Below are 14,247 nucleotides of genomic sequence, written 5' to 3'. Positions count from 1 at the left end.
CTTCGCTAATATCAATTATCAAATTGACAGTTGATAATTACTAAAGTGAGTCTGTAAAAACTAAAAACACTACGTTTCAAATTCTTATTTGTGTTTGACCTCCTACTAAGATTTTTAAGTGGACCGTAAAGAATTTCATTTTAGTGGATAATCAATATATAGTTGAAGGTACTTCCCAATTTATTATCGAAACGCTAGCTACGTTATTCTAGAAATTTCCGCTATCTAAAAGTCTACAAAATGCCTTGAGTTTTTACAGTACAAGTAAATGGACCGCAGGATGTTGTGAAATATTTATTAAAAATTTTGACTAATCATCATAAAAGGTTTTCGAATGTTTGAAAAATCTTTTCAGCTGTTTTGTATGAGATACACACTGACGTATTTTAAATAATAATTTATAATAAATATATTTCGTATATTCCGTATACATAGTTTGGTACTCTAATCATTATGTACTGTAACTTGTATGAATTACATATTTGAATTTAGAGCTTATCAATTACCATGAGTCATAATATAAACGAATTTTGTTCTAGAATTGAGAGTTGAACTGTTTATTATAATTTTGTCTTTGTTGAGACAAAAACAAAAAAACAATACTTCATATCAAAATTTTAACCACCATGTAAGATTTCTGAATGAACTTGACTTATGTTTCAACATGTATAATTAGGGTAGAAAATTTATAACACATTTCGTTCTACATTTTAGTTACACATAAGATTAAAACTCTGTAAGACTGATTTCCATGAGTTTATTGCTTTTAATTATATTAACTTTAACATTAAGAAGAAAAGATTTTGATATGCTATACTAAAAAGTTCATCAGCAATTGACAAATTATCTTATTGTAGAGTGTGTGTGGTTCTCAAATATTGGATAAAATGGACCCACTTATCGAGGAAGACTATATAATGGAACCAGACACAGAAACATCAGGTATATTATTTTAAAATTCTGTGATAGATGCAAATAGTCCTGGCCAATTCTTTTGTGCTTGTAGTTTGCTGGTAGATTTTTATGTTTAAAATTAGACAATAGTTTCAAATTTAATTTTTCTTTCCCAAAAAACAGTTTTTTTGTAAACTGTTTCCTTAAGAAATGGTTATTTGTTATACCTAAACCTATCTTTTCCCACTGTAAGCTTACAAAACAAAAGTGTTTTGAAAAGTTTTTGTGGCCATAATTAAATTAAATTATTCACATGGGATCTCATGTTATGATTTATTCTTGTGTATGTAAATAATTTTACAAGTTATTTACATACACAACTGTTCTTGCACTGTTTTATCATATATTTAGGTAACTGATGTAAAAAAAAATCTGCTTACAAAATTTAGACATAAGTAATTGAATGTTTTAGAAATACCATTAAACTATGGGAACACATCCTTACATTTATGGATAATAATTTTCAGTATTAGATTCAATATGGAGTGCTGGTCCTGTCTTACTTGGTTCCACTCTGCTAGTGGTATACATCGGTTTCAAGTGGTTCCAATGGCAGAAAGCCAACTCGGATATTGACGAAGCCACAAAGAGTGAGTATTATATTAATTTATTTATTAAGTTTACCGCATCATGCATAGCACTAAATCTACAACATATTTTACAAAATCTTCCGTCTAAAATTAAAATTAAGTAACAAAAAAATTGTTTGCGTGTCCTTGTGTACACACGTAAGAAGTGAAACTTTATGACATTATTTTTTTCTTTATGACTAAATTTATTATTCAGATAAAGTTCAACAAAAGCCATATTTTTTTATTATCATAGACAGGAGTACTGTAAATATTACAATTATTTAATTTTACGTTATTACTACTAAGATAATTTCATAATTACATTAATTGTTTATTATATGTTTTTAAATTAAAATATGAAGAGCAGCAGAACAAGTGCCCTTTAAAATAAAAATAAATTAAAATATTCACATTATTTACAATTATCGTCGCAGTTAAAATGCAAGAAAATAATACCGGTAGGTATAAAAATCATTAGTTTGTAGGATTGTCATTGCACTGTGTATACGATTTTTGAAATAAATAATTTCATTAATTGTTAGCATTATTTATTACTATCATTGTTATCGTTACTTATATATTTGTTACGAATCTCTTTGACAAGAAAAAGATGGCGCGTAACCGAAAAATGTGACGGTAAATTATTTTCCAACGCCGATAAACAAGTTTCACTTCAAAAATTAAATATACAATTAAAACACATAAGCACAATGAAATAAAATATATAACACCGGCTAAAATATAGCTTATGAAGACAAATTACTTGCCCCACGAAAGTACGGATGCTGGTACAGATGCAGGCCAAGATTTAGAACAATATATCTATTGATTTTTTTAGATCCCGATTTATATCTCGCTCGGATGGAGGCCATACAGCGAATTCGCGAGAAGCAACAAAGAGAGTTGGAGGAGGCCTCGCGCAAGAAGAAGGCAGAAGACATCGAGGTGAGGACAGAAGAGTTGTAAAATCTCATTAACCATGTTTCTTTCTTTCCCCATTTCTTGGCCTGCACGGTTTTAATTTTCAGTACTTAATAGTCATTTTTCAATTCTCTGTGTTTCTCAACATCTCTGTAATTATATTAATCAGGATTTTGGTGATTTTTTAGAGAAATATATTGTCATTTATCAGCCATTTTTTTTAACGTCGTTTCTATAATTTAAACATCTTTGTTGACACTTGACTTAAAATTTTGACAGAATACAGTGGTACTTCACTAAACAAGTGTTTGATTTTGAGGAATCGTACACTACACACTGCACCATCAGTTTCTCCACGTACTCCCCTCGTCGTTTGCTCGAATGGGGAAAATTGCATTATTGATACGAATTAACGCATCGAGCTGCATTGTAAAAATAGTTTTTTCATTTTTAAAGTGCATTTAAGTTTTTTCGACATTTTCAGAAAGAAAAACGAAAACGCGCGGAAAATTTGGCGAAACTAGAAAAGTATGGCTCAAAGGGGGGACAGAAAGTGGGACAACCGAGTGATGGAGGTGAGAAATTAATTGTTTTAAATTTGGTTCATCAAATTTCCTAAATCAGTCTGCAATCATTTTAACAAAAGGACTCTTTCGTCTCTTTCTACAAATATTTAATTACGCTAAGATGAAAATAGACAGATACTTTCATTAAAACGATGCATTTCATTTTTAATATTTGAAAGCCAGCTACACATGTGACATGTCCAAAGCATAGTTTAATTTCTATATATATATATATATAATATATAATGTAAAATGAGAAACATTTGTCCACAGAATATCTTCCGTTGTGCGGTGGTTCGTCTTCGTCGAGTTACAAAGCGCCCAAGCGATCCGCTTGTGCTAAAGGCGGTTGCGGGAAATAATTAAATATTATTCAATATTTTTTTGTGTTTTCATTAAATTCATTGATGGTTGATGGTTTTCTTCAAAATATATTAATCCAATTTCAAATTCCCCGTTGTATTGTATAAATGTAAAATCGCTTTTATCTTTGAAATATGTAAATCTGTGATTCATCGTCGCTGACAATTATTGTCATGCGACTTGAAGCGCGGGAATATACAAATGTTGATATGAAATATAAATATTGAAATGGGCATATCCCGCTAAAGGATTTATATTCATAAACATCTAAGAAAAAAAAGCAATTATACTGGCGTCCAATTTATTATTAAAATTATTACTTAATTGATATTTTATTCATCTATTTTGTATACATATGGATGCTAATTATCGGAAAATGTTTAAATAAATGATTTCACAGTATTGTGTTTTTTATTCGTTTCATCTAAATTAATATCATCCTAGAGACACTCGCGAAGTAAATCGTGTTTTAGAATTTAAGCTTTACTTGGCTTATTTTTTCGTGGTTAGTATTTATTTATTAATAATTATACAGGTAACATTCATATTATATGGTCTAGCACAGCTACAGCTACAGGATGTTCCATCATATAAAACATTTATAGACAAAAATAAATTAGCGACCCTTCTAGAGCAAATTGATTGGAAACCTACAATAGAAATGAAATGTCCTATTGGCATATACAACTTCATACAAAATAACATAACTCAAGCATATAAAGAATCAGAATATATCGACCTATCCGTAGAACAGAGTCCGATGTGATAATGGAGCAAAAATGAGTTTAATAGCTAAACGAGATAAGGAATACGAACTCTACAGATGTACGTTTTTAAAATTTTTGTATCTTGTTTAGTTTCGGAGATATAGAATCGAATAACGTACTATCTGACATTAATTCCGTATAAAAACGCACGACGTGATCAAGCGACGGCAGGTGGTAAGCGACGGCGCGCAGACGCACCGTCCGCTTGTCACTCCGGCCGCTGTTCGGTGGAGAGAGGGTGTATTTGTGTTATGCGCTCAGATTTTTTTTTGGTTTGATGTACAAAATAAATTAACTACTTTGCATGTAAAAACATATTTTTAAAGATGTCACGTTCAAAGAAAATATTAGATATGCTACAAAAAACTGATGCAGAAAGGCCGGAACTTAGTGCACCATTTTCAAATTTTCGAAAAAAAGTGTAATTACTGGTATATTGACGATTTCAGCTGTATTATTTCGCGATACACACTAATGAATTCTTATATTAACAAACATCATATCTGTATTGCTTTAATATTGCATTTTTGACTCAGTAAAGCATTGTGGGTGATTGATTTTAATATAAGACGTTTCTTGCCGGAGAGGTATAGAAAAGCATTTGTAGTGCGAAAATCATGCGAAAAAGCAATTGGCATAATGCTCAGTCACAGAGTATTCATTTTTTCTATAATAATAAATAGTAAAAAGTAGAAGTCTTATGAAACATAAGGACGATTTTATACGAACATTTTTGGTATTTTAAGCGTGTCATATGAATTTAAGATGTTTTTCTACGTAATCTGTAATATGATTTCTTGGTTTGATATTAAGATAGGACGTTGTTACTGGGATAATGACATCAGTTAGGACGTTGTTTCATTCTAAAATATCGTTAAATAATAATATTATAACGATTTTTTATTTAAGGTTTGTTAACTTAAATTCTTAAGACTCTAACATACGCCGATGACTTTGAGGATTTGACCTCTACTACAAACAATAATTTACTAACGCCATCTAGTCTAACAAAATAGTAAAAAGTCTAACAAAACTACGTGAATACGAAACCAATTATTAGCTAAATATAAAAATTTATAAATAAATATTGGTCTAGAAAAAATGGTGGCTGCCAATTATTTAACTAGTACATACATGATTTTTTTTACATGTTTAATTCGTTCTGAGGTTAAAACTTTTTATTGTCAGTATTGCTAAAATACCGAAACCGAGTCATCATCATCAGCTGACGATGGACTCTGAAGGTTGGTACTGGATCTCGAGGATGGTAAGCAGTAGACATACCGTCATTGAGCTCGTTGTAATCAGCTCAGCGAAACGATACTAGAAATGTGACTATATGAACCTGATGATGGACTCCGAAGGTGGGTACTAGGTCTCGAGGATGGTAAGCAGTAGACATACCGTCATTGAGCTCGTTGTAATCAGCTCAGCGAAACGATACTAGAAATGTGACTATATGAACCTGATGATGGACTCCGAAGGTGAGTACTGGATCTCTAGGATGGTAAGCAGTAGACATACCGTCATTGAGCTCGTTGTAATCAGCTCAGTGAGACGGTACTAGAAATATGACTATATGAACTTATTAATATTTAATATTAAATAAATATTAGGTAATATTTACTATAATACCACTATATTTTTTTGAGTTTATTGAAAAAATAATCAATTTCAACGATTCGTCTTCCAGTTGAAATTTTAAATATTTTTCTTGGTTCTGAAACCTACGTGTGCAGCATGTTATATCTAAGCCCGAAAATAAAATCAGAGTCAATCAGACCCAGTACCCACCTTCAGAGTCCATCATCAGGTTCATATAACACATTTCTAGTATCGTCTCGCTGAGCTGATTACAACGAGCTCAATGACGGTATGTCTACTGCTTACCATCCTCGAGATCCAGTACCCACCTTCGGAGTTCATCATCAGGTTGATATAGTCACATTTCTAGTATCGTTTCGCTGAGCTGATTACAACGAGCTCAATGACGGTATGTCTACTGCTTACCATCCTCGAGACCTAGTACCCACCTTCGGAGTCCATCATCAGGTTCATATAGTCACATTTCTTGTATCGTCTCGCTGAGCTGATTACAACGAGCTCAATGATGGTATGTCTACTGCTTACCATCCTCGAGATCCAGTACCCACCTTCGGAGTCAATTATCAGGTTCATATAGTCACATTTCTAGTATCGTTTCGCTGAGCTGATTACAACGAGCTCAATGATGGTATGTCTACTGCTTACTATCCTCGAGACCTAGTACCGACCTTCGGAGTCCATTATCAGGTTTATATAGTCACATTTCTCGTATCGTCTCGCTGAGCTGATTACAACGAGCTAAATGACGGTATGTCTACTGCTTACCATCCTCGAGATCCAGTACCCACCTTCGGAGTCCATTATCAGGTTCATATAGTCACATTTCTCGTATCGTCTCGCTGAGCTGATTACAACGAGCTAAATGACGGTATGTCTACTGCTTACCATCCTCGAGATCCAGTACCCACCTTCGGAGTCCATTATCAGGTTCATATAGTCACATTTCTCGTATCGTCTCGCTGAGCTGATTACAACGAGCTAAATGACGGTATGTCTACTGCTTACCATCCTCGAGATCCAGTACTCACCTTCGGAGTCCATCATCAGGTTCATATAGTCACATTTCTAGTATCGTTTCGCTGAGCTGATTACAACGAGCTCAATGACGGTATGTCTGCTGCTTACCATCCTCGAGATCCACTACTCACCTTCGGAGTCCATCATCAGGTTCATATAACACATTTCTAGTATCGTCTCGCTGAGCTGATTACAACGAGCTCAATGATGGTATGTCTACTGCTTACCATCCTCGAGATCCAGTACCCACCTTCGGAGTCCATCATCAGGTTCATATAGTCACATTTCTTGTATCGTCTCGCTGAGCTGATTACAACGAGCTCAATGACGGTATGTCTGCTGCTTATCATCCTCGAGATCCAGTACCCACTTTCAGATTCCATCAGGTATCAGGTTCAGCAACTTATTTTACTTTGTTGTACAAGTTGCACTTGAAACTTGACAACTCTAAATTTGAGTTTTGTTTGGGTAGGTACTTATATACATAATATACTTATAACATACAATAATTTCCGAAGTTCATGTCATCACTTGATATTTCTTTTTATATTTTGGCATTTCTAAAAAAATCCGCGGGTAAAAACTAATATACGCAAATATTTAATTATTATTGGCTCCGAAACACAAGCGTAGTCCTCCCGTCGCAAAGCGTTGAGGTGGACTGAAGACAGGCCGCATGCAGGGCTCGCGGGTGTGAAATTGCGGAGGGAAGCCCATTGCGCTTGTGTTTATTTACCTTTTATTACTTTCCATGCCCAGGAAACGAATTAATACAAAAATTTTTTATCAAAATAATAATATATGCTATATCTAATAATACGTGTAAGATTAAAATAAATCGCATTAAACGTTTTGGAGCGAATTTGTAATTTATGTCTAATCTACGGTTCGATGGTAAATTTTTTTTGGGAAATTGGTATAGCTTTTATCTTTTTTGGTTTTATCAATCGATACAGTAGGCTTCAACCCACAATATATATATTTTTTAAATGCATATGAGCGACAGTTCTTCCAACAATTTAATTTAAACTAGGGCTAGTTGACCGATTTGAACACTGTTCAAGCCTTAAGGCTTGAACAGTATTAATAATGACAATATTAATTAACATTATTAATAATGTTTTATGAATAGCTATAATAATACTATATAGTAAGAAATTAACAAATAAAATTACTAAAAATAACCAAATTAAATTACACGAAATTAACCACAAATTCAACAACAATAGTAACGTCCTATATCTAGTGCGAGCGTCGAAGAAGTGCGCCCGACCATACAGCGCGCCGTGCTTATATAGCCTGAAAACCAGTTTAGTCCAGTATTCCCCGCTGCTACACTCCACTTGACTTTTTTACAGCTTATTCGGCCTCTCCTGACGACGGTGCGTCCTCGCCCGTGTGATGATAGGCAGGTTGGCATGTTAAAACTTGACCTGCTGATGACTCTTGTATCGCGTGCGGTGGTTGTGGTGAAGGACTATCGTCATCATCAGCGCCACTCTCAAAGAATGCGGCACACACATCAGGGGTCCATTCCCCGCGCCAGGGCAACATGTATTCCGCGGCAGCTTTACCATAAGAACCAGCGACTAATTTTAGTTCATATCTGTCCTGCGACAACGTCGCTAAAACCACATATGGTCCGCGCATACAGGAGTCTAGCTTACCAACAGCTTGGCACAAATGCAAAATCGCCGCCATTGAAATGCACACCCTTGCGAGTCAACCTCGCAAAGCACGATGTCTTCATATCTTGACCATTGCTAATGACTCGGCATAGATACTCGATCTCCGTAGTCTGAAAGTTACATTTTTTTTTTAATTAATGAAAAAGCCTGCCTGAATCCTTACCCTTACCCCCATCTCTGACACATCATGTAATGTACCTAAACCCTCTTCTATTGTTTTACTAGGTAATAATACGTCATATACACAATTACAACACACAAGGGCTCTGCCTGAATCTATGTAAAATCGTAACGTATTTGATATAATTCGTTGATATACAACCTGTGCATTGCCTAATTCTTATGGCATCTTTATGTACTCATAGTGACCCTTAGGTGTTACGAATCTCGGGAGTGGTGTCGATTTTTTTTTATTTAATTTTATCTGGTTGTTAACATGTAAAGTTAACATTTAGCCTACCGCTCGACTCGGAACGCTGTCGAACAAAACAGTCCTCCGTTTTATGTCCTACCTTCTTACAAAATGTGCAAATAATTTTGATATTAGAAAACTGCCTTTTATCTAAGCTTGAATTGTTTGTAGATTGAGTCTCTGGTGCGGTTTCATACTTAGTTTTTTAGGACACAAAATTTGTATATGACCAATTTCCCTACATGAAACATGAACAGTTAATATTAGACTGAAAATTATCTCGTTTTCAGAAATTATCTCGCAAATTTGGCCTTTTAACGTGATTTTGTATTATAGAGCGCGGTTCTAGGGGCTTGGTTTATAATGAGAGGAATTTAACTAAGCCTTCCGATGATAAATTAGCACAAGTCGCGGCGGCGCGAACTTGTGGGTCCTTAATACCCCGAATACTGCGACAATTTTTCTTCTTCTTCTCAACTTTTCACTCATTCCTCGTACAACACGCAATACATGAGAAAACTATCAGAGTCTGTTGTCTCTCAACTATGATCATTACTAAGCCACTCATTTAGCCACACTTTAGCATCCCCTTTCAAACAATATCCAATCAGAGATAAGCACTCACGGTCATCCCAATAATTAGACAACCGCGCAGAGTCTTCCTCCTCACACCATATATCGAAATATTTGAAAGACGGATCAAAATTTGAAATATAAATGGAGTTAGATCTTACCAGAATTGTGCTCAACGCACTTACTAGTTTGTCGGTCACCTGATTAAGTACCAGATCAGTGCTTGACTCGCATGCGCTGCTTGAACTTGGCACCGGAGCGTTTTCAGTACCATTGTGCGAACCGTCAGTACCAGGTGGTAACGAGTGTCGCTTAAGGAAGAAAGCAGCAAATCCGATGGTGTTGCGCATGTCGGTGCAAAGGGCCGACCCCCTCGCGGTGGTGTTGCTGAGCACAGTTGTGGTGACACCACTGGTGGACATAGCTCAGTCGCTTGCGTCGGTTGACGGTTTAATATCGACTGTAACGTTTCTTCAAGCCCAGAGACGGGCACACCGTCTTTTTTTTACGTGTTCACCGCTTACCCTCCATTATTTTTATTAAACGTATATCACTCGCTTTAAACTAATCAGAAATGAGAACGAATCCCACTACTGAAGTAAGAAATTAACAAATAAAATTACTAAAAATAACCAAATTAAATTACACGAAATTAACCACAAATTCAACAACAATAGTAACGTCCTATATCTAGTGCGAGCGTCGAAGAAGTGCGCCCGACCATACAGCGCGCCGTGCTTATATAGCCTGAAAACCAGTTTAGTCCAGTATTCCCCGCTGCTACACTCCACTTGACTTTTTTACAGCTTATTATACAGTATTTTTTTATACTACAGCTCTGAACGCTGATGACAACGACATTAGACTACAGAGCTCACCTTTGCCCTCCGGTGAAAAAAAAATCAGTAAAGAACTAGCTGATATATCTGAATAAGTTCTGCATGAACATATTACCTGACCGAAGAAATTACTTGTGATAGTTTCATACCCAATGTGTCTGATCCGTCTGCCAAAGATGCTTACAGAAATCAACCTAGCACATTTTCTTTGCAAGTGCCTTCTAGTTTCGAGAATTGTCACTGCCAAATTCTATGCCATCTCCTACTTATATTCATTCGATTTGCGATAGCTCATTCTGCCTTAATCATGCAGACTTATTACCTGTGATTTCTTCTTCATCTTTTAGCACCACGAATTCACCTTCTTCTTCGCACGTAAGCGATCCCACCGTGAATCCTAAATCGACTAGAAAAACGTAAGAGGTGCCCAAAAAAATGGACAGACCTTAAACGCAAATGCCTTAAGAACTTAGGTAAGAAATATGTCACGATAAAAGGAAAAGCCGTAGAGGAAATAACGATGTGGCCGTCAGGTATACCGTTACAAATGTCCTAATAAAATATCTCAACAACAGCGGTTGGAATGTTTGACAAAATTTTGGCAACTGGGATATCAAGCAGAGGAATTTCATCATCAAATATTCCGATAAAATGAAGAAGAAAAGATGCCTGAGTCAAAACACTCCTAATAATAGAAACAGGGGCGTAGCTACCGCCGTATTTGCCGTATCAATTATACGGGGCCCCCGGGCCACGGGGGCCCAGTGTGTAAGGAAAAAGAATAAAAACTTTCTAATTTATTTTATTTTACAAATGACAAAATTCTATAAAGCAATTCCTTTTTTTCCCGCCTTAAGCGTGGCTCACTCTCTTATAATAATTGGTTGCAAGGAAATACCATCGATACTCTATTGAAAAGTGAAATCGATAGTAAAATTACATTCTGGAGAGATGTACCAAACGTGGCTCAAATGAGGCCTGACCTCATTGTCTGTTAGATTTTATTCAGGCTAATGTTGACCGTGGGGTCAAAGAGTTTCGCTATTGGTCAGACAATTGTGCTGGCCAAAATCGTAACCGCTTTGTATTTTCAATGTACGTTTACGCAGCACAAAAGTTCAATAAATGCATAATACACTGCTTCTTACAGAAAGGACACACTCAAAATGAAGGGGACAGTGTCTGTGATACGAAATGCCATTTAAGTTTTAACTTTTGCGCCAAAAAAATAGTCTTAGCTATATTTATTTATTTATTTTTATTTATTGTAAAATTTTATTGTTATTAAGTATGTTTGTTTGAACATAATATTGTTGATTATATAACTAATGCGAAGTTTAAATTTCTCCATACGCGTCTCCTGTAATTTTCCTATTCTATGTACCTATCTGTAGTTTTAGACTATGTTCAAAGTGATGCCTTCCAATAGTTTACATATCTATTTTAAGATTTTATAATTAATAAACTATTTTTAATAATATTATTAATTTTTATTTAGTTACATGGGATCATATGGCGCATAGTGGTTGCAGCTCCTTACAAGCATTGTGTAAAAAAAACTTGGCGATTAAAAAGAGTGGCGGAGAGTTTATTGCCAGTTCTTCTCTTCCGTTCTACGCCCTTGATTTGAGAACTGGCAGTAAATGTAAAATTAAATTCATTTAATATTTCTTTTTTTGACGTTCATAAGTGTACATTGTTACCTACATGAATAAATAAATTTTGAATTTGAATTTGAATTTGAATTATGTTTAAAAATTTTAAGATGTTTATTTACATAGGACTCATAAGGGATGGGTAATTCCAACAAAAAAATACCCATGTTAATATAGAACATCACTTAATTCATACATCTCCGTAAAAAAACGTACAATATTCACTACGGGCACCCGCACTTCCGCCATAAAATGTCCTATGTTTATATAAAACTCACTATCTCGTGAAATAAGAGGATAATAAATATTCACTACATGGCATTTAACTAGGCTGGGGTGTTGTCATATCATACCAAAAAATCAAAATCTCAAGTCTCACTGTTTAAGAATTACACAAGTCAACAACTTCTCTTGCCTCTACTGAAAACTATCAATCCTGCAGATGGGACTCTGTTCTACGGATAGGTCGATATAGTTAAACTTAAATCTAACACTCAACGAAATAGTAATCATCGGATTAATAATAGAATTATTAAAGCATGTCAGTACAGAGATAAACTTTTTACTCAATATATAAAAGATCCAAACAACCTAATACTCAAACAAAAATATAATAAAACCAGAAATTATGTCAATAAATTAATAAATAAAACTAAAAATAAAACACTAAGAACCAATATAGAAACTAATGGGAACAATATAAACAATCTATGGGTTTTTAAACCAATTAACAGGAAAAACTAAAGCTTCTATTGACGTAGCTATACAGAACTCATTTGAAAATCAAAATATTACATGTAAAGATATTGCAAATAATTTTGCAACTACCTTCCACAGTAGTATTAGTAATATTGCAACCAACTGTGTATACCCACTGTTAGAGGAAAGCTCATACCGGCGAGCAGAAAATACTAGTATGAGATTTGAGTCAGCAGACCCTAAATCAGTTGCAAACATAATTAAATCATTAAACGACAAAAAATCTCCAGGCGCAGATAGAATACGAGCTATAGACATTAAAATGTTATGCAATAAAATAAACGTAGCCATAGCTAATCTTATTAACACGAGCATTTACACTGGACAATATCCTAATTTATTAAAAACAGGCATAGTACGACCAATATACAAAAATGGTAAAAAACATCTACAATAATTATCGTCCAATAACTATATTACCAACAATTAACAAAATAATAGAAAAATACATAATATGTGGACAAATTTAAAGTTATTATAAAAAACACAATATTCTTAATATTTAGTGCGTAGTTTGTGCAATTTTTAGGGTAAAGGTGTTTTGTTGTATATTATGTCACTTTATTAAGTTAATTATAATTAACTAAATATTTTCGACGTCCTGGTGGACAGAAAAACTGTGTCCAGTTTATGTTTCCACCATACAAACTTCTACTATTTAAGATTATTTATACAATAAATAAATAAATAAATAAGAGCCCGTGAGAGGTCGTCCTTCACCGATCTGATAACCAGATGAGACGTATTTTTTTTTTATTAATTTTTTTATTTATTTATTTTTTTATTTTTTATTTTATAAACAAATATGCCTATAATTGCTGGCCTATCGAAAAGTGGTCATGGCTATATATATATTTTTTTTAATTAAATAAACTTTTTTTTCGTCACCTTCATATTTTTGATAACAAAATGAAATTTATTTGACTGATAGTTTTTGATACACAGAATATGTGTTTTTTCCTATTTTAAAATTTTTCCCCGGGCCCAATGTTTTAACGCGATACACCAATCTTCTCGTCTTCTTGAGATGCGTTGATGTTGTATGGAGTATAGCACGTGTGGGGGAAAGCTCTGTATCGCTCGCCAGTGATCACGGCCCTTTTTACTTATTCTTTATTTTCTCCCTCAATTTACCTTTTTTTTCCTTTTTTTTTTTTTTTTTTAAATAAAACTATAACTAATACTGTATTGTGAAATAATGTATTGTATAATATTACAAAATTTGATATTGTTAAAATGTTTTGGGGTCATGATAATAGATGGCGCCAATTGAAAAATAAATTTTGTCCAAACGCGATATTGTTATATGGCAATAACGACGTAAGACGTCGATGATTCTCTATTACGTCTTCGACGAGGTTAGGTTAGGTTAGGTTAGGTTAGGTTAGGTTAGGTTAGGTTAGGTTAGGTTAGGTTAGGTTAGGTTAGGTTAGGTTAGGTTAGGTTAGGTTAGGTTAGGTTAGGTTAGGTTAGGTTAGGTTAGGTTAGGTTAGGTTAGGTTAGGTTAGGTTAGGTTAGGTTAGGTTAGGTTAGGTTAGGTTAGGTTAGGTTAGGTT

The 14,247-nt window shown here is 34.3% G+C and overlaps 1 protein-coding gene across 1 annotated transcript; it reads left to right on the top strand.

Moving 5' to 3' along the window:
• The first annotated feature begins 32 nt into the window (after positions 1-32).
• LOC111002597 lies at positions 33-3,394 on the top strand. The gene is made up of 6 exons (XM_022272750.2): positions 33-168; positions 860-942; positions 1,422-1,544; positions 2,365-2,471; positions 2,932-3,022; positions 3,287-3,394. Exons 2-6 carry the CDS (start codon positions 888-890, stop codon positions 3,373-3,375), a joined length of 465 nt encoding a protein of 154 aa, XP_022128442.2. The 5' UTR covers positions 33-168; positions 860-887; the 3' UTR covers positions 3,376-3,394.
• Positions 3,395-14,247: the final 10,853 nt, after the last annotated feature.

Source organism: Pieris rapae, chromosome 24, assembly GCF_905147795.1.
Source record: "Pieris rapae chromosome 24, ilPieRapa1.1, whole genome shotgun sequence".
Classification (NCBI taxonomy): Eukaryota; Metazoa; Arthropoda; class Insecta; order Lepidoptera; family Pieridae; genus Pieris; species Pieris rapae.
The sequence above is the reverse complement of the archived record's forward strand: the minus strand, read 5'-3'. Positions and strand labels throughout refer to the sequence as shown.